Genomic DNA, 20253 nt, shown 5'->3' on the forward strand with positions numbered 1-20253 from the left:
GTATTCTTCCTGACATTCCTGAGTTATTTGTTTTATATTGGATTATTATTATTTGTGTACTTGTTTTGACATTTTTACTTCATTGTTAAGAGGTAGTAACATGCGCATTTTGCTGCACCCGCTATAACATCTGCTAAACTGTGTAAGTGTTGATGTTCAACTTATTCAAATCACACTTTACAATTCACAAATCCGCATGCACACAAGTTCCGCATGGATGCAGTTTGTTATAAACATGGAAGGTGTACATTTAACTAGATTTGTGTGGAGAGCACTGATAAGCTGTGGAGGGCTGAGGTGAGGCGAGCCCAAGCATTGTCTGAGCTGTGACGCTACGGCGTTGTTTAACTCGAAGATTAGATGTGTCGGACCCCAACCTCAGAAAACACACACACCTTAATGCATACCTGGCTGTCACCAGGTCTGTGACTCAGATTCTGGGCATGCCTTTGTGTTGGACACACAGGCAGAGCGGTGAGACACTCTCGCACGCACGCACACACGCACACACACACACACACACACACACACACGGGTGTCAGTCTAAAGCCACACGTGTCAGCTCTATAAGCCAACCACTTTGGAACGCTGATGAGAATGCTGTTAAGAAGAGCAGGAATAACTTCCTGTGCTGCACAGCAGGATGCTGAATGCCACCAACACCCCCACAGGGAAACCTCATCCCTCCTTAAACATAGGAACAGTCAAATGAACAGAGTGTTTGAGGTGAAGAAGAAAAGCTTGAGGTGTGTAGAGGAAAGGGATTTGAGTGGATTCTGAAGGTTGTTGCATGTTTGCCCATCCTCTATAGCCTAGCGGTTAAGAGTGTTTGCCCATCCTCTATAGCCTAGCGGTTAAGAGTGTTTGCCCATCCTCTATAGCCTAGCGGTTAAGAGTGTTTGCCCATCCTCTATAGCCTAGCGGTTAAGAGTGTTTGGCCAGTAACCGAAAGGTCGCTGGTTCGAATCTCAGTCAGTAAGGTGAAAAAATCTGTCATTCTGCCCAGTAACCCCCAACAGCAACTGCTCCCATGATATCCATTAAGGCACCCCCCTGATTCAGAGGGGTTGGGTTAAATACGGAAGACACAGCTCATCTCCACCCCCTCATATACACACCCTGGGACTGGTAATCTTGAGAACCCTGCCCCCCCCCCTTCCATATTATTTTAAAGGTTCTGGTGAATGGATTGGTTCATATCTCACTCACTCACTATAGCACTCACACACAGGTTTAGAGCCTTGGCCTCTGGAAGGCAGGTGGCTTTGTTAGAGACAGAATATGAAAGGGGGAACGCGGGGAGGAACTCTAATCACTATGCGCTCGGCAGAATGGTGGCGCTCCGCATTTTCCCCCGGTTCCCGGAGTCGGTCGGCACATTCCGCTGGCATTGTTATCTGCACTGTTTCCTGCGGCCCGCGGCTTTTGTCCGTCTTTTGCCCATTGTCCCGGCTTCCTTTGTTCCCTCCGTCTAACAATGGCTTTTTTCTCTCCCTTTATTTATATATATGTGCACTTTTCGCCCTGTGTGTTCTGTTTGTTTTGTTCTCCTGGCGTGCTTTTCTTTCCTCCTGCAGCAGAGGTGGGAACAAACACAGCTCAAGTCTGTTCTCCTGTCTGGCGTGCTTTTCTTTCCTCCTGCAGCAGAGGTGGGAACAAACACAGCTCAAGTCTGTTCTCCTGTCTGGCGTGCTTTTCTTTCCTCCTGCAGCGGAGGTGGGAACAAACACAGCTCAAGTCTGTTCTCCTGTCTGGCGTGCTTTTCTTTCCTCCTGCAGCGGAGGTGGGAACAAACACAGCTCAAGTCTGTTCTCCTGTCTGGCGTGCTTTTCTTTCCTCCTGCAGCGGAGGTGGGAACAAACACAGCTCAAGTCTGTTCTCCTGTCTGGCGTGCTTTTCTTTCCTCCTGCAGCGGAGGTGGGAACAAACACAGCTCAAGTCTGTTCTCCTGTCTGGCGTGCTTTTCTTTCCTCCTGCAGCGGAGGTGGGAACAAACACAGCTCAAGTCTGAGAGTTCATTAAGGTTCAGCCTCTCTTAACCTGTCCTTCACTCCATCTCTCCCTTTCTGTCTTTCTCTCGCCATCTCTCGGTCTCTTTCTGTTCGTGTGTGTTTGATGTGCAGAGTCTTCGCCTTGTCATGATGATTAACTTTCCCTGAGACCTACAATGTCTCCCAGACTAGAAGTTAGGTTTTCAAGGTACAGTTGACGTGTGTTTGTGTGTGCCATATTCACAGTATGTCCTTTGTTCCATACGCAAAGCAGGGGTTTCTACACACGCACACACACCCAAAGCACAGAGAGACAGAGATGGTCACACCTGGAAAGCTTATGGTCACATTACAGAGAAAGGTGGTCGTGGTGTGTGTGTGTGTGTGATGCGCGGGTTGACTCATAACCCGTCTGCCCTGTGGTTATATCTGCGGAGCGGACGGGTTTAGGGTAATTACATATTGTGGGGAAAAAGCTGCTAAAGGAGAAAAGGGATGACCAGAAAAGTTATGTTTGGGAAATATTTGGTGAAATGGTGAAAGAGGATGATGGCAGTGCCGGCTTTGTTATGTGTAAAGATTGAGGCTTCATGGTATGTCAAGGGAATTGTAGCCTACTGTTTTAGATGGGTTGAATGGAAACGGAAATCTGGAGATTGACTGACCAGAATAACTTACTGTTTTATGGCGAACTCCAAAGTCCTCTGATTTTAATACTAGTCCTGTGCGAACCCGACTTCCCTGTGTTTTGAGAGAAATGTCTGAATTTGACAGGTGTTGCTCGCGATTTGGAAAAAAACGAATCCCGTCTGAATCGGTAATAAATACATAACCAGCGTTATCTAGTAATAATATAGCCGTAATAATAACCCCTGCAGAATGAAGCATTTCTTTCAGTAAAATGGTACTCCAAATGTAGGCAATATTTGGACTTGGGAACAGGAGTGGAGAATATGATTTATTGCTTTCTGCATCTGTAGAGGTGCTGTCTTAATCATAAATGCGTCATAAAAGGTGATTTAGTATTTCAACCACATCAAATATGCATCGAAGCCGTACTGAAATCTTATCAGAAACATGTTGGGTCATTTTCACAGCTTTCTTTTTCCTTACAACCGATCAAGTTGATATAAGTTGGACATTTTGCACGTAGTCTTAATTTTCTCCCAAGGCCCTAAACGTCTTTGCTTCGCGAAAGATGACCGAGAACTTTACCAGGGTCAACTAGATCCAATCCTTCCTTCTATCGATCCATTACATTATTCTGTTGAGCAAGCGTTAATATAACGTTAGTCTTCTCGGGTGACATAGTGACAAAAGAGACGCTACATTTATCTAATTATAGACAAGTTGATTAACACAGCCTACCAAAATGTCGGAAATTATAAGCAGAAACATATGCATATCAGGCCCCAAAAAATATCCTGCATCCCCTGTCAAAAAATCGTGCTGTTGTGCGGTCACTCTGGTAAGGCTAGAGGCATGAGGGCAGAACAGCATTTGCGTTGCTTTCCCCCTACGTCAAATCACATTTTATTTGCCACATGGGCCGAATAAAACAGGTGTAGTCCTTACAGTGAAATGCTTACTTACAAGCCCTTAACCAACAATGCAGTTTTAAGAAAAATAAGTAAGTAAAAATAACAAATAATTAAAGAGCAGCAGTAAAATAACAGTAGTGAGGCTGTATACAAGGGGTACTGAGTCAATGTGCAGGAGCACCGGTTAGTCGGGTAATTGAGGTAATATGTACATGTAGGTCGAGTTAAAGTGACTATGCATAGATAATAAACAGAGAGTAGAAGTAGCAGCATAAAAGAGGTGGGGGTGGGGGGGGGGACAATGCAAATAGTCTGAGTAGCCATTTGCAGTCTTATGGCTTGGGGGTAGAAGCTGTTAAGATCCTTTTGGACCTAGACTTGGCGCTCTGGTACCGCTTACAGTGCGGTAGCAGAGAGAACAGTCTGAGTAGGGTAGCTGGAGTCTTTGACAATTTTTAGGGCCTTCCTCTGGTACCGCCTGGTATAGAGGTCCTGGATGGCAGGAAGCTTTGCCCCAGTGATGTACTGGGCCATACGCACTACGCTCTGTAGTGCCTTGCGGTCGAAGGCCGAGCAGTTACCATACCAGGCAGTGATGCAACCAGTCAGGACACTCTCGATGGTGCAGCTGTAGAACTTTTTGAGGATCTGAGGACCCATGCCAAATCTTTTCAGTCTCCTGAGGGGGAATAGTCCATGTGAACAAGCCTATCTATTCACCTGTATGGTTCTTCTGCCCCCCGCCCCCCCCCCCCCCCCGTTTTCCTCCCAGAATGGTGGAGCCCAGTCCCCCAGCGCTGCATCTCCATGCCAACAGTGATGTCAGCATGGTGGGCATCAGTGTGAAGTTGGAGGAGTCTGGAGGAGAAGGGGGAGGAGCCCACACCAGGGCAGAGCAGCTCTCCTCTCCTGCCTGTGATTGGTCAGGACATCAGCCAATGGAACGACCGGAGTCTAGACAGCTGACTCCTCCCCTATCCCGCTCACCCTCAGTAATAAACTCATCCCATTTTTTGTTTAAACAATCTTTTTAAAAGTTTATCCAGGTCTGCTTCCTAGTCCCACCAGTCCCACCAGTCCCACCAGTCCCACTAGTCCCACCAGTCCCTGCCTATAGGCACTTGTGCAGATCTGGTTGTACTATGTTTATCACAGACAAGCTAGCTACAGTTCGTTAGCTATATGATTGTGTTCTAACAATGTTTTCCCCTGTCCTTGGTAGGAGGGCTCTCCTGGTAAGGAACAGCTTCTCAGACAGAGTCCTGTTGGGATGAAGGGGGGCAGCAGGGGGTATAACCACCGACCAGAGGGACACATGCACCCCACTGTCAGCGAAGGTATGGTAAACCTACACCTCGTCTGCACCCCAGTGGAATCTGTTTCTGATCATCACTTTGCTCTATAGAGATCTCTCCCGTACATTGATAGAGGTGAAGGTGTTGAGTTTTTTTTATTTTTACAATGCATCGCATTTAGACTCTGAGAAGGCCAGAAGAGTTTGCCTTAGCTCTGTGTGCTCAAGTTTGTGCTCCTATTCATTGGCTACAGAATTGCATTGAATTTCCCTTGGCTGTTTTTATTTTTAAGAGAAGTTACACAACGTACCTTTCTATTGGAATCCTTACAAAGTAGCAGACCTTGAAATTTGAACTACTGCATTGATTCATACACGCACACAATCTAATTCCGTTTGTTCATACAATATGGTGACTGAACAACAACAAGTAACACATCTTTGTCCTGTTTCCTGTTGGCAGTCATGCCCACCATAGAGAAGCTTCTGAGTGTGGACTGGAGGGAGACATTTCTGGACAAAAGCCCCCTGGGAGGCAACCACCTGAAAGGTGAGCTCTCACCCTTTTACCCCTAACCCTTGACCTTTACCTCTCACCCCTGTCGCACCCATCCGTGCTCTGTCCTACCTGTCTCTCCACCTGTCTGTCAGTCTCTGCTTGCCTGCCTGTCTGCTTCCTATATCTAATTGTGTCTCTATGTATCATCATGTTTGTACTCCTCTTTCTTGTTCCCTCCTCCCTCCTTCCCAGGCACTCCAGAGTCTCTGGCAGAGAAGGAGCTGCAGTTGTTGTTGATGATCAACCAGCTGGGTGGTCTGAGGGAGCAGCTGCTGGGAGCCCACTCTGAGCAGAGGAACATGGCCGCCTTGCTGCTGGAGAAACAACAGCAGCAGATGGAGCTGGCCAGACAGCAGCAGGAACAGGTGATCCTGACCTCTGACCCCTAGCACAACTCACACACCCTGACCCCCAAACCATAACATTGACCATAACCTGAGTGTACCTGGACTAAGCTTTATGTGTTTTTTTTCCAGATTGCCAAACAGCAGCAGCAGTTGATCCAGCAGCAGCACAAAATCAACCTGCTTCAGCAACAGATCCAGGTGAGACGAGACCTCTACAAATGACATGCTATTTTCATAACAGAATTTAGAAGTAACTTTGGGGTAACTCTGAGTGGGACTGACCTTGTGCCCTCTGTCTGACCTGGTCTCAGCAGGTGAACATGCCCTACGTGATGATCCCAGCCTTCCACCCCAACACTCAGCAACTCCCTATCACCGCCGACACCCAGATGACCATGCCTCTGCAGCCAATCCCCTGCAAGCCAGGTGAGTCACACCCGCTCACCAACCTCTCTTAGCCAATCCCTTTCAAGCCAGGTGAGTTACCTTGTTGTCACCATGCCGATATATCAGTGCTTTCAGCAATATCTCCTTTGTTTTTCTGTAAGCTTTCCTTGGGGGCAACAGGTAGCCTAGTGGTTAGAGCATTGGGCCAGTAACTGAAAGGTTGCTAGATTGAATCCCTGAGCTGACAAAGTAAAAATCTGTCGTTCTGCCCCTGAACAAGGCAGTTAACCCCATGTTCCTAGGCCGTCATTGAAAATAACAATTTGTTCTTAACTGACTTGCCTAGTTAAATAATATAAATAATAACTTTATAATACTGTAAATGGACCTGTATACTTCAACTCAAGGTCTAGTGTGGTATAAATACAGATCACTGCAGCAGAAATGGAGAGATGAATTATATAGACCTCTGCTCCACTCATAGACATTTGGAGAAAAGGCTTCTATAAGACTTCCTTGAACTCGGAGCATTTCTAGGAGCCTTGCAGCCTCTCAGTATGCACAGTAAGAAACACACATTTCTAGGAGCCTTGCAGCCTCTCAGTATGCACAGTAAGAAACACACATTTCTAGGAGCCTTGCAGCCTCTCAGTATGCACAGTAAGAAACACACATTTCTAGGAGCCTTGCAGCCTCTCAGTATGCACAGTAAGAAACACACATTTCTAGGAGCCTTGCAGCCTCTCAGTATGCACAGTAAGAAACACACATTTCTAGGAGCCTTGCAGCCTCTCAGTATGCACAGTAAGAAACACACATTTCTAGGAGCCTTGCAGCCTCTCAGTATGCACAGTAAGAAACACACATTTCTAGGAGCCTTGCAGCCTCTCAGTATGCACAGTAAGAAACACACATTTCTAGGAGCCTTGCAGCCTCTCAGTATGCACAGTAAGAAACACACATTTCTAGGAGCCTTGCAGCCTCTCAGTATGCACAGTAAGAAACACACATTTCTAGGAGCCTTGCAGCCTCTCAGTATGCACAGTAAGAAACACACATTTCTAGGAGCCTTGCAGCCTCTCAGTATGCACAGTAAGAAACACACATTTCTAGGAGCCTTGCAGCCTCTCAGTATGCACAGTAAGAAACACACATTTCTAGGAGCCTTGCAGCCTCTCAGTATGCACAGTAAGAAACACACATTTCTAGGAGCCTTGCAGCCTCTCAGTATGCACAGTAAGAAACACACATTTCTAGGAGCCTTGCAGCCTCTCAGTATGCACAGTAAGAAACACACATTTGCCCCTGAATTCCTGCTGGCTTTCCATAGGCCCGGGAGGATGCAGTGAAGACTGGTGCAGATGGTTGTTGTGAACCTCATTGATCTGGTAGGCAGTGTTTTTCCAGACATAGGCCCGGGAGGATGCAGTGAAGAGGGGTGCAGATGGTTGTTGTGAACCTCATTGATCTGGTAGGCAGTGTTTTTCCAGACATAGGCCCGGGAGGATGCAGTGAAGACGGGTGCAGATGGTTGTTGTGAACCTCATTGATCTGGTAGGCAGTGTTTTTCCAGACATAGGCCCGGGAGGATGCAGTGAAGAGGGGTGCAGATGGTTGTTGTGAACCTCATTGATCTGGTAGGCAGTGTTTTTCCAGACATAGGCCCGGGAGGATGCAGTGAAGAGGGGTGCAGATGGTTGTTGTGAACCTCATTGATCTGGTAGGCAGTGTTTTTCCAGACATAGGCCCGGGAGGATGCAGTGAAGACGGGTGCAGATGGTTGTTGTGAACCTCATTGATCTGGTAGGCAGTGTTTTTCCAGACATAGGCCCGGGAGGATGCAGTGAAGACGGGTGCAGATGGTTGTTGTGAACCTCATTGATCTGGTAGGCAGTGTTTTTCCAGACATAGGCCTGGGAGGATGCAGTGAAGACGGGTGCAGATGGTTGTTGTGAACCTCATTGATCTGGTAGGCAGTGTTTTTCCAGACATAGGCCCGGGAGGATGCAGTGAAGACGGGTGCAGATGGTTGTTGTGAACCTCATTGATCTGGTAGGCAGTGTTTTTCCAGACATAGGCCCGGGAGGATGCAGTGAAGACGGGTGCAGATGGTTGTTGTGAACCTCATTGATCTGGTAGGCAGTGTTTTTCCAGACATAGGCCCGGGAGGATGCAGTGAAGACGGGTGCAGATGGTTGTTGTGAACCTCATTGATCTGGTAGGCAGTGTTTTTCCAGACATAGGCCCGGGAGGATGCAGTGAAGACGGGTGCAGATGGTTGTTGTGAACCTCATTGATCTGGTAGGCAGTGTTTTTCACTGTCTTGGAGGTCAGGTGGTGTGGTAGACTGAAACAGATATGTCTTTTTACCTGGAATTCCACAGGCCAAATAATATTGTATTTGTGTAGTAGACCTTACCGTGAAATGCTTACTTACAAGCCCTTAACTGACAATGCAGTTCATGAAATAGTTTAATAAAATATTGGCTAAATAAACTAAAGTACTAAACACAATAAAATAAAAATAAGGAGGTTATATACAGGGGGTACTGGTACTGAGTCATTGTGAAGGGGTACAGGTTAGTTGAGATAATTTGTACATGTAGGTAGGGGTAAAGTGACTATGCATAGATAATAAACAACAATGTAAATAGTCCGGGTGGCCATTTGATTAATTGCAGTCTTATAGCTTGGGGTTAGAAGCTGTTAAGGAGCCTTTTGGACCTAGACTTGGCGCTCCGGTACCGCTTACCGTGCGGTAACAGAGAGAACAGTCTATGACTTGGGTTACTAGAGTCTGTGCCATTTTTTTGGCCTTCCTCTGACAAGCCTGGTATAGAGGTCCTGGATTTCAGGAAGCTTGGCCCAGTGATGCACTGGGCCGTACGCACTACCCTCTGTAGTGCTCTCGATGGTGCAGCTGTAGAACTTTTTGAGCATCTGGGGACCCATGCCAAACCTTTTCAGTCTCCTGAGGGGGAAAAGGTGTTGTTGTGCCCTCTTCACAAATGTTTTGGTGTGTTTGACCCATGATAGTTTGTTGGTGATGTGGACATCAAGGAACTTGAAACTCTCGACCCGCTCCACTACAGCCCCGTCGATGTGAATGGGGGTGTGTTCGGCACTCCTTTTCCTGTAGTCCACAATCAGCTCCTTTGTCTTGCTCACGTTGAGGGAGAGGTTGTTGTCCTGGCACCACACTGCCAGATCTCTGACCTCCTCCCTATAGGCTGTCTCATTGTTTTCGGTGATCACATCTGTTGTGTCGTCAGCAAATTTAATAATGGTGTTGGAGTCGTGCATGGCCACGCAGTTGTGGGTGAACAGGGAGTACAGGAGGGGACTAAGCACGCACCCCTGAGGGGCCCCTGTGTTGAGGATCAGCGTGGCAGATGTGTTGTTGCCTACCCTTACCACCTGGGGGCGGCCCGTCAGGAAGTCCAGGATTCAGTTGCAGAGGGAGGTGTTTAGTCCCAGGGTCCTTAGCTTAGTGTTGAGCTTTGTGGCACTATGGTGTTGAACGCTGAGCTGTAGTCAATGAGCAGCATTCTCACATAGGTGTTCCTTTTGCCCAGGTGGGAAAGGGCAGTGTGGAGTGCAATAGAGATCGTATCATCTGTGGATCTGTTGGGGCGGTATGCGAATTGGAGTGGGTTTAGGGTTTCCGGGATGATGGTTTTGATGTGAGCCATGCCCAGTCTTTCAAAGCACTTCATGGCTACCGACGTGAGTGCTATGGGGCGGTAGTCATTTAGGCAGGTTACCTTTGCTTTCTTGGGCACATGGTGGTTTGCTTGAAACATGTAGGTATTACATACTCTGTCAGGGAGAGGTTGAAAACAGCAGTGAAGACACTTGCCAGTTGGTCCGCGCATGCTCCGAGTAAACGTCCGGTTAATCCGTCTGGCCCTGCGACCTTGTGAATGTTGACCTGTTTAAAGGTCTTGCTCACATTGGCTACGGAGAGCATGATCATACAGTCGTCCAGAATAACTGGTGCTCTCATGCACCCTTCAGTGTTGCTTGCCTCGAAGCGAGCACAAAAGGCATTTAGCTCGTCTGGTAGGCTCGTGTCACTGGGCAGCTCGTGGCTTGGTTTCCTTTTGTAGTCCATAATAGCCCTGCCACATCCGACGGGTGTCAGAGTCGGTGTAATAGGATTCAATCTTAGTCCTGTATTCACGCTTTGCCTGTTTTGATGGTTCGTTTGAGGGCATAGCAGGATTTCTTATAAACGTCTGGATTAGTGTCCCGCTCCTTGAAAGCGGCAGCTCTAGCTTTTTTGCTCGGTGCGGATGTTGCCCGTAATCCATGGCTTCTGGTTGGGATATGCATGTACGGTCACTGTGGGGACGATGTCGTCGATGCACTTATTGATGAAGCCGGTGACTGAGGTGGTATACTCCTCAATGCCTTTGGATGAATCACGGAACATATTCCAGTCTGTTCTAGCAAAACAGTCCTGTAGCGTAGCATCCGTGTCATCTGACCACTTTCGTATTGAGCGAGTCACTGGTACTTCCTGCCTACGTTTTTGCTTGTAAGCAGGATTCAGGAGGATATAATTATGGTCAGATTTGCCAAATGGAGGGTGAGGGAGAGCTGTAAAGGTGGTCTAGAGTTATTTTTTAATATATTTTTTTTCTCAGGTTGCACATGTGACATGCTGGTAGAAATGAGGTAAAACGGATATAAGTTTGTCTGCATTAACCTTTCTAGCCCCACAACATTCCACTGAAAAGGCAGCGCGTGAAATTCAAAAATATTTTTTTAGAAATATTTCACTTTCACAAATTAACAAATCCAATACAGCAAATGAAAGATAAACATCTTGTTAATCTACCCATGGTGTCCGATTTCAAAAATGATTTACAGTGAAAGCACAACATATGATTATGTTAGGTCAGAGCCAAGTCAAAAACACACAGCCATTTTTTCAGCCAACAATAGGAGTTAGAAAAAGCAGAAATATAGTTAAAATGAATCACTAACCTTCGATTATCTTCATCAGATGACAGTCATAGGACATCATGTTATACATGTATTGTGTGTTTTGTTCGATAATGTGCATATATATATATTAAAACAAATCTCAGTTTACATTGGCACGTTACGTGCAGTAATGTTTTGATTCCAAAACATCCGGTGATTTTGCAGAAATACTCATAATAAACATTGATAAAAGATGCAAGTGTTATTCACAAAATTAAAGATAAACTTATCCTCTATGCAACCGCTGTGTCAGATTTCAAAATAAACTTTACGGAAAAATAATTATCTGAGAACGGCGCTCAGAGCACAATCCAGCCAAAGAAATAGTCGCCATTTTGGCATCAACAGAAGCTACAAAAACACTATAAATATGCACTTACCTTCGAATAACTTCATCAGAAGGCACTCCCAGGATTCCCAGTTCGACAGAAATGACTGAAAAGTTCCATAAAGCCCATCATTTAGCCACTTGTTGTTCAGCCCACGAATCCATTTTCATGACGCACGAGCAATACCTCCAGACAAAAACTCAAAGTTCCGTTACAGGTCGTAAAAACGTCAAATGATGTATGCAATCCATATTTAGGATGTGTTTAACATTAATCATCAATAAGGATCCAACTGGAGAATTTCATTGTCTGAAGAAAGAGCATTGGAACGAGAGCACTCTCTCTCGCTCGCGCGCAAAACGAGACTGAGATTTCTGACGACCCCTCACTAAAATAGCTCCTATGAGCCCCTCCTTTATAGTAGAATCATATAACTAAAATCTAAAGACAGTGACATCTAGTGGAAGCCCCAGGAAGTGTTTGCTTATCAATAACTAGAAGGGGTATCATTTGGCACTGTTTTGAAAATCGAGTTCTCACTTCCTATGTGGAAGTCTTCTCAGGTTTTTGTCTGCCAAATGAGTTCTGTTCTACTTACAGACATAATTCAAACAGTTTTAGAAACTTCAGAGTATTTTCTATACAATAGTAATAATCATATGCATGTATTACCTTCTGGGGCAGAATAGGAGGAAATTCCGTTTGGGTACGCAATTCGTTCAAAGTGGAAACACTGCCCCCTGTCCATAACTGGTTTTAAAGTCCCCAGGCCACTAGGAGCACCGCTTCTGGATGAGCATTTTTTTGTTTGCTTATGGCCTTATACAGCTCGTTGAGTGCGGTCTTAGTGCCAGCATCGGTTTGTGGTGGTAAATAGACGGCTACGAAAAATATACATAAACTCTTGGTAGATAGTGTGGTCTACAGTTTATCATGAGGTACTCAGGCGAGCAATACCTCGAGACTTCCTTAATATTAGACATTGCGCACCAGCTGTTATTGACAAATAGACCCCCACCCCTCGTCTTACCAGACGTAGCTGTTCTGTCCTGCCGATACACAAAACCCAGCCAACTGTATATTATCCGTGTCGTCGTTCAGCCACGACTCGGTGAAGCATAAGATATTACAGTTTAATGTCCCGTTGGTAAGAGAGTCTCGAATGGAGATCATCCAGTTTATTCTCCAGTGATTGCACGTTGGCCAATAGAACGGATGGTGAAGGCGGGTTACCCACTCACTGACAAATTCTTACAAGGCACCCCGATCTCCGCCCCCTGTATTTCCGTCTTTTCTTCACGTGAATGACGGCGATTTAGGCCTGGTCTCGGAGAGGCAGTAAATCCTTTGCGTCGGACTCATTAAAGATAAAATCTTCGTCCAGTTTGATGTGAGTAATCGCTGTTCTGATATCCTCGAAGCTCATTTCAGTCATAAGAGACATTAGCAGCAACATTATGTACAAAATAAGTGTCAAACGATGTGAAAACACACAAAATAGCACAATTGGTTAGGAGCCCGTAAAACGGCAGCCATCCCCTCCATTAATTCCAAGGCCCCGCTGCAGTGCTTCCAAAAAAGGAGGGTGAATTGGGGCCCATTGGTGGGCTGTGACATGGTTTACATTACTCAGTGGTTCATTATAAACATTCAATCCACTCATACACCATGAAAACACAAAAGTAACATGCTGACATCAAGTGATCTCTGCAGACTTTTAATGTATCATAAATGTCAATCTGAAACAACAAAACAATGGTCAATTTAGCGCCTCGGTTTGGTTTATCTTGTTGCTATGTACTGTATAAGTTGCTAGAGAAGGAGCAGCAGTCCCTTTCAGATTGTGTTGTGGTCAGTAACCTACTCAGTCGAACCCCCTTTTCCCCTGCTCATACACTTCAATCTGTGGTCCAGTCAGCATGATGATAGTACAGATAATGTCTAAATGTTGTTTGGATGTTATTGATTCTGTTCCCTTCTGACAGAGATTGTGAAGCGTTCATCTCCCCCTTTTTATTTTGCAGTGGACTTTCCCATGCAGCTGCTGCAGAACTCTCACTCCACCCCTGTGAAAAGGCCCAGTGGTACCTTCCGTCAGGTAGTGCTTTTCATCCATTACTATACTAAAATAAAACTATACTGTACAGTAAGACCTTTTCCAGATGGAATAAGGTGAATTGGAAAGTAACCAAATGGTGTCAATAAAGACAGGTTCATGTTTTCTGTGCTTTATACAGTGCATTCGGAAAGTATTCACAACCTTGACTTTTACCACATTTTGTTACTTTACAGCCTTATTATAAAATGGATTAAATTGTTTTTCCCCCTCATTAATCTACACACAATACCCCAAAATGACAAAGCAAAAACAGTGTTTTAGAAATGTTTGCAAATGTAATAAATATTAAAAACGGATATCACATTTACATAAGTATTCAGACCCTTTACTCAGAACTTTGTTGAAGCAGCTTTGGCAGCGATTACAACCTTGTGTCTTCTTGGGTATGATGCTACAAGCTTGGCACACCTGTATTTGGGGAGTTTCTCCCATTCTTCTCTGCAGATCCTCTCAAGCTCTGTCAGGTTGGATGGGGAGCGTTGCTGCACAGCTATTTTCAGGTCAAGATGTTCGATCGGGTTCAAGTCTGGGATCTGGCTGGGCCACTCAAGGACATTCAGAGACTTGTTCCGAAGCCACTCTGATGTTGTCTTGGCTGTGTGCTTAGGGTCGTTGTGCTGTTGGAAGGTGAACCTTCACCCCAGTCTGCGGTCCTGAGCGCTCTGGAGTAGGTTTTCGTCAATGATCTCCCTTTACTTTGCTCCGTTCATCTTTCCCTTGATCCTGACTAGTCTCCCAGTCCCTGCCGCTGAAAAACATCCCCACAGCATGATGCTGCCACCACCATGCTCCACTGTAGGGATGGTGCCAGGTTTCATTCAGGCGTGACGCTTGGCATTCAGGCCAATGAGTTCAATCTTGGTTTCATCAGACCTGAGAATTTTTTTCTCATGGTCTGGGAGTCTTTAGGTGCCTTTTGGCAATCTCCGAGGGCTGTCATGTGTCTTTTACTGAGGAGTGGCTTCCGTCTGGCCACTCCCATCTCCACAGAGGAACTCTAGAGCTCTGTCAGAGTGACCATCAGGTTTTTGGTCACCTCCCTGACCAATGCCATTCTCCCCCGAATTGCTGAGTTTGACCAACCGGCCAGCTCTAGGAGGAGTCTTGGTGGTTCCAAACTTCTTTCATTTTGAAGAATGTTGGAGGCACCTATGTTCTTGGGGATCTTCAATGCTGCAGACATGTTTTTTGGCACCCTTCGCCAGATCTGTGCCTCGACACAATCTTGTCTCGGAGCTCTACAGACAATTCCTTTGACCTCATGGCTTGGATTTTGCTCTGACATGCACTGTCAACTGTGGGACATTTTATATAGACAGGTGTGTGCCAAATCATGTCCAATCAATTTAATTTACCACAGGTGGACTCAAATCACGTTGTAGCAACATTTCATGGATGATCAGTGGAAATCTGAACTCAATTTCGAGTCTCATATCAAAGGGTTTGAATACCTATGTAAATAAGGTATTTGTTTTTATTTCGAATACATTTGCAAAAATTTCTAAAAACCTGTTTTCGGTTTGTCATTATGGGGTATTGTGTGTAGATTCTTATTATTTTTTTTCCCTCATCAATTTTAGAACAAGGCTGTAACGTAACAACATTTGAAAAAAGTGAAGGGGTCTGAATACTATCCGAATGCACTGTACCTCTGAAAATAACAGCTGCAAACGGTGCACAGGTTACAAGCCTAATACAGCACTATAGTACATCGTACATGGATATTTGTATTTTGATAAGCATGTCATGTTTTTGGTAAAGGCCTGAGGTATGTACTGTATGTACCTAGGAAGCCATCTCTCTTAATACTACAGATACAGGCTGGGAGATCTTTGAAAATGCTGTCAAAACAATGCACTCCAAATGAACAATGCATGTTTCTGGTATCTGGGACAGTGAACAACTGAACAAATACACCACACCCTGTTCACAGTTGTGTGTGTGTGTGTGCCTTTGTGTGCACAATGCAGTCATGCTCTGTCTGCACTGTTGCACAAGTGGAAAAGGGGATCACGTAAATCACTAGACAATCACTAAACAAAAGAAAGACAGGACAGAGAAAGCACAGACAAAAGAAAGGATAAACTAAAGAAACACTGAAAGGAAAGATATGCTGTGACACACCAAATCTGTCATTCATAACCCTAACATACACACCCACCCCATACATGGGTGTGTTTGTTATATTGACTTTGATGAGAATTGGAAGTTGTGTGTGTGTGTTATTGACTGAACTAAGCAGTGTATTCTGAATGTGTTTTTTTGTGTTGGGCTGACACACTGCTAATTGTCTACTCTTTTGTCTTTCATCCCCTTAGGAAGCCAGCCAGCCTCTGAATCTGACCTCCAAGCCCAAGGGGATGGACATGGGGAAGAGCCCCAGCCCGCAGACCTTTGAGCTGGGCTCGCTGACTCTGCAGGGTGGGTACAGACCCAGGGACAACCATAGAGACAGCCCTTCACGGCCTGCACTTAACCTGGGTCAGTATACACACACAGACACTACATTCAAAAGTTTGGGGTCACTTAGGAAAATTTGTCCTTGTTTTTGAAAGAAGCACATTTTTTGTCCATTTAAAATAACATAAAATTGATCAGAAATACAGTGTTGACATTGTTAATGTTGTAAATGACAATTGTAGCTGGAAACGGCGTATTTAATAAAAAATAAAACAAATGGAATATCTACATAGGCAAACAGAATACCATTATCAGCAGCCATCACTTCTTTGTTCCAAAGACACGTTGTGTTAGCTAATCCAAGTTTATCATTTTAAAAGGCCAATTGATCATTAGATAACCCTTTTGGATTACGTTAGCACAGCTGAAAACTGTTGTGCTGATTTAAATAAGCAATAAAACTGGCCTTCTTTAGACTAGTTGAATATCTGGAGCATCAGCATTTGTAAGTTCGATGACAGGCTCCAAATGGCCAGAAACAAAGACCTTTCTTCTGAAACTCGTCAGTCTATTCTTGTTCTGAGAAATGAAGGCTATTCCATGTGAGAAATTGCCAAGAAACTGAAGATCTCGTACAACGCTGTGTACTACTCCCTTCACAGAACAGCGCAAACTGGCTTTAACCAGAATAGAAAGAGGAGTGGGAGGCCCCGGTGCACAACTGAGCAAGAGGACAAGTATATTAGAGTGTCTAGCTTGAGAAACAGACGCCTCACAAGTCCTCAACTGGCAGCTTCATTAAATAGTACCCGCAAAACACCGGTCTCAACGTCAACAGTGAAGAGTCGACTCCAGGATGCTGGCCTTCTAGGCAGAGTTGCAAAGAAAAAGCCATATCTCAGACTGGCCAATAAAAGAAAATATTATGATGGGCAAAAGAACACAGACACTGGACAGAGGAACACAGAGTCCGCTCTTCACTGTTGACGTTGAGACTGGTGTTTTGCGTGTACTATTTAATGAAGTTGCCAATTGAGGACTTGTGAGGCGTCTTTCTCAAACCCACTCCTCTTTCTATTCTGGTTAACTTCTTATGGCTTCAGGGGCAGTATTGAGTAGCTTGGATGAAAGGTGCACAGAGGTTCCCAGAGTAAACGGCCTGCTCCTCAGTCATAGTTGCTAATATATGCATATTATTATTAGTATTGGATAGAAACCACTCTGAAGTTTCTAAAACTGTTTGAATTATGTCTGTGAGTATAACAGAACTCATATTGCAGGCAAAAACATGAGAAGTTCCACTTCCTGTTTGGAGGCTGGTAGATTTTCAACTAAACTCCCATTGAAATTACAGCGAGATATGGATGAGTTTTCACTTCCTACGGCTTCCACTAGATGTCAATAGTCAATAGAACTTTGTCTGATGACTAATGTGAAGGGGGGCCGAAGGAGACAGGAATGAGTCACCACTGCCATGAGGTGACCATGCTTTGACCACACGCGTTCACGTGAGAGGCAGCTCCATTCCATCGCTCATCTGAAGTCAATGTAATTCTCCGGTTGGAACGTTATTCAAGATGTATGTTAACAACATTCTAAAGATTGATTCAATACATCGTTTGACATGTTTCTACTGACTGTTATGGAACTTTTGGACATTGTCACGTTTTAGTGAACACGCTTTGTGACTTTTGAATTGTTTACCAAACGCGCTAACCAAAGTAGCTAATTGGACATAAATAACGGACATTATCGAACAAATCAAGCATTTATTGTGGACCTGGGATTCATGGGAGTGCATTCTGATGAAGATCATCAAAGGTAAGGGAATATTTATCATGTAATTTCTGGTTTCTGTTGACTCCAACATGGCGGCTAATTTGACTCGTTCTGAGCTCCGTCTCAGATTATTGCATGGTTTGCTTTTTCCGTAAAGTTTTTTTGAAATCTGACACAGCGGTTGCATTAAGGAGAGGCATATCTATAATTCCATGTGTATAACTTGTATTATCATCTACATTTATGATCAGTATTTCTGTTGAAACGATGTGGCTATGCACTATCACTGGATGTTTTTGGAACTAGTGAATGTATCACGCCAATGTAAACTCAAGATTTTTTTATATAAATATGAACTTTATCAAACAAAACATGCATCTATTGTGTAACATGAAGTCCTATGAGTGTCATCTGATGAAGATCAAAGGTTAGTGATTAATTTTAGCTATATTTCTGCATTTTTTGACTGCTATCTTTCGCTGGAAAAATGGCTGTGCTTATTGTGGTTTGGTGTGACCTAACATAATCGTTTGTAGTGCTTTCGCTGAAAAGCATATTTGAAATCGGGTTTTCTAATGATCAATTAGCCTTTTTAAAATGATAAACTTGGATTAGCTAACACAACGTGCCATTGGAACACAGGAGTGATGGTTGCTGATAATGGGCCTCTGTACACCTATGTAGATATTCCATTAAAAATCAGCCGTTTCCAGCTACAATAGTCATTTACAGCATTAACAATGTCTACACTGTATTTCTGATCAATTTCATGTTATTTTAATGGACAAAAAAATTGATTTTCAAAAACAAGGACATTTCTAAGTGACCCCAAGCTTTTGAAAGGTAGTGTGTGCACACACACACACGCCGGCCAGTTTGTTAGGTACATGAAAATGCTACACATGGTTCGCTCCTTACAGACAGTCACAAGGCCGTAACTTGCCATATAAAGTAGACAAACCGGCATCGAGGCATTCGGTTACTGTTTGATTGAACATTTAGAATAGGCAAAACAAGTGACCTAAGCAACTGAGTCTGTTATGATTGTCGATGAAAGGTACGCCGGTTCCAGTATCTTAAACTGTCGACCTACTGGGCTTTTCACGCGCGACCGTGTCTAGGGTTTACCAAGAATGGTGTGACAAAGAAAAAACACACTGTCATGGGCAGTCCTGTGGGCGAAAACAGCTCGTTGATGAGAGAGGTTGAAAGAGAATGGCAAGAATCGTACAAGCTAACAGGCGGGCCACAAACAGGCAAATAACGCCGCAGTACAACAGTAGTGTGCAGAACGGCATCTTGGAATGCACAACTTGTCGGTCCTTGTCGGGGATGGGCTATTGCAGCAGACAACCACACCAGGTTCCACTGATATCAGCTAGAAACAAGAAGAAGTGGCTCCAGTGGCCACGTGATCACCAACACTGGACAATTGAAGAGTGGAAAAACATAGCCTGGTCCAATGAATCCTGGTTCCTGTTGCGTCATGCTAATGGCAGTCTGGATTTGGCGTAAGCAGCATGAGTCCATGGCCCCATCCTGCCTGGTGTCAACGGTACAGGCTGGTGGTGTATTGGTGTGGGGAATGTTTTCCTGGCACCCGTTAGGTCTTTTGATACCAATTGAGCAATGTTTGAAACGCACACCTTGTAGAATCCATTCCCCGAATAATTCAGGTTGTTCTGGAGGCAAAGAGGGGTTACGGCCCGGTACTAGATGGGTGTACCTAATTAACTGCCTGTATGTATACGCACACACACGCCTACCTCCGCTCATGCCATTCCTCAGCTTCAGACATGTCAACACCCTGACTGTGTGTGTGGTGAGAGAACCTGTTCCTCCTTTGACTTCAGGGCTTGTGCGCTACCATCCCCGTTTCCTCTCAGATGCAATAGGTTGTACTCCGATACTTTGACTCACTTTTATATTGACATTTGCAACCCTTTGTCGGTGCCCTGCCCATTTGAGCTTTCAATGCCAATTTTCCCTGTTTTTTTTCTCCTTTCTTTCTTTCTCACTCACTCACTCACTCACTCACAGGTTTCCTGGGAGAGGGGGATGTGGTGACCCAGGCCATCCACGATGCCCAGCAGCTGCTGTGGAGTCATGGGCCGGGCGGAAGAGAGAGGGAGCGAGAGAGAGAAAGCACTGCCAGGATGGTAAGCCATTGTCTAAAGTCACTCTCTCCTGTCACACACGCAGGCTTAGGGTCGTGGGTGGGTTCAGGGCCAGGTTTAGGGTTACAGGGATCCGGGGTCTCACAGTGGCTGTTATAGACTGGAGAATGTCTCAGCTACACACACACACTGAGAAAGTCTCAGCCATGTTCTCAAGCAGGAACAACAGCTGCTGTAAACTCACAACAGTGTTCTTATAAACACTGGTGATGACTCACCTTTCTCCTTTGTCCACTGTAACACACCGCTCCCCTCCTCTCTGCCTTCTCTCTCTCCTCCTCCTTTTCTCTCCAGAGCCATAGATACAGTGTTCGGCCAAGTGTGTTTGAAATGTAGAC

At 45.0% G+C, this 20253-nt stretch overlaps 1 protein-coding gene across 1 annotated transcript in view; it reads left to right on the forward strand.

Moving 5' to 3' along the window:
- The window catches only part of LOC120060818 (transcription factor SOX-13-like), a 56097-nt gene that overhangs the window by 27355 nt on the left and 8489 nt on the right, over positions 1-20253 (forward strand). The window contains 9 exon segments of the mRNA XM_039010242.1: positions 4305-4524; positions 4755-4869; positions 5290-5376; positions 5578-5750; positions 5862-5930; positions 6044-6158; positions 13465-13538; positions 15878-16040; positions 19779-19897. Coding sequence (XP_038866170.1) covers positions 4306-4524; positions 4755-4869; positions 5290-5376; positions 5578-5750; positions 5862-5930; positions 6044-6158; positions 13465-13538; positions 15878-16040; positions 19779-19897 — 1134 coding nt within the window. The 5' untranslated portion in view covers position 4305.

Source organism: Salvelinus namaycush, chromosome 2, assembly GCF_016432855.1.
Source record: "Salvelinus namaycush isolate Seneca chromosome 2, SaNama_1.0, whole genome shotgun sequence".
Taxonomy (NCBI): domain Eukaryota; kingdom Metazoa; phylum Chordata; class Actinopteri; order Salmoniformes; family Salmonidae; genus Salvelinus; species Salvelinus namaycush.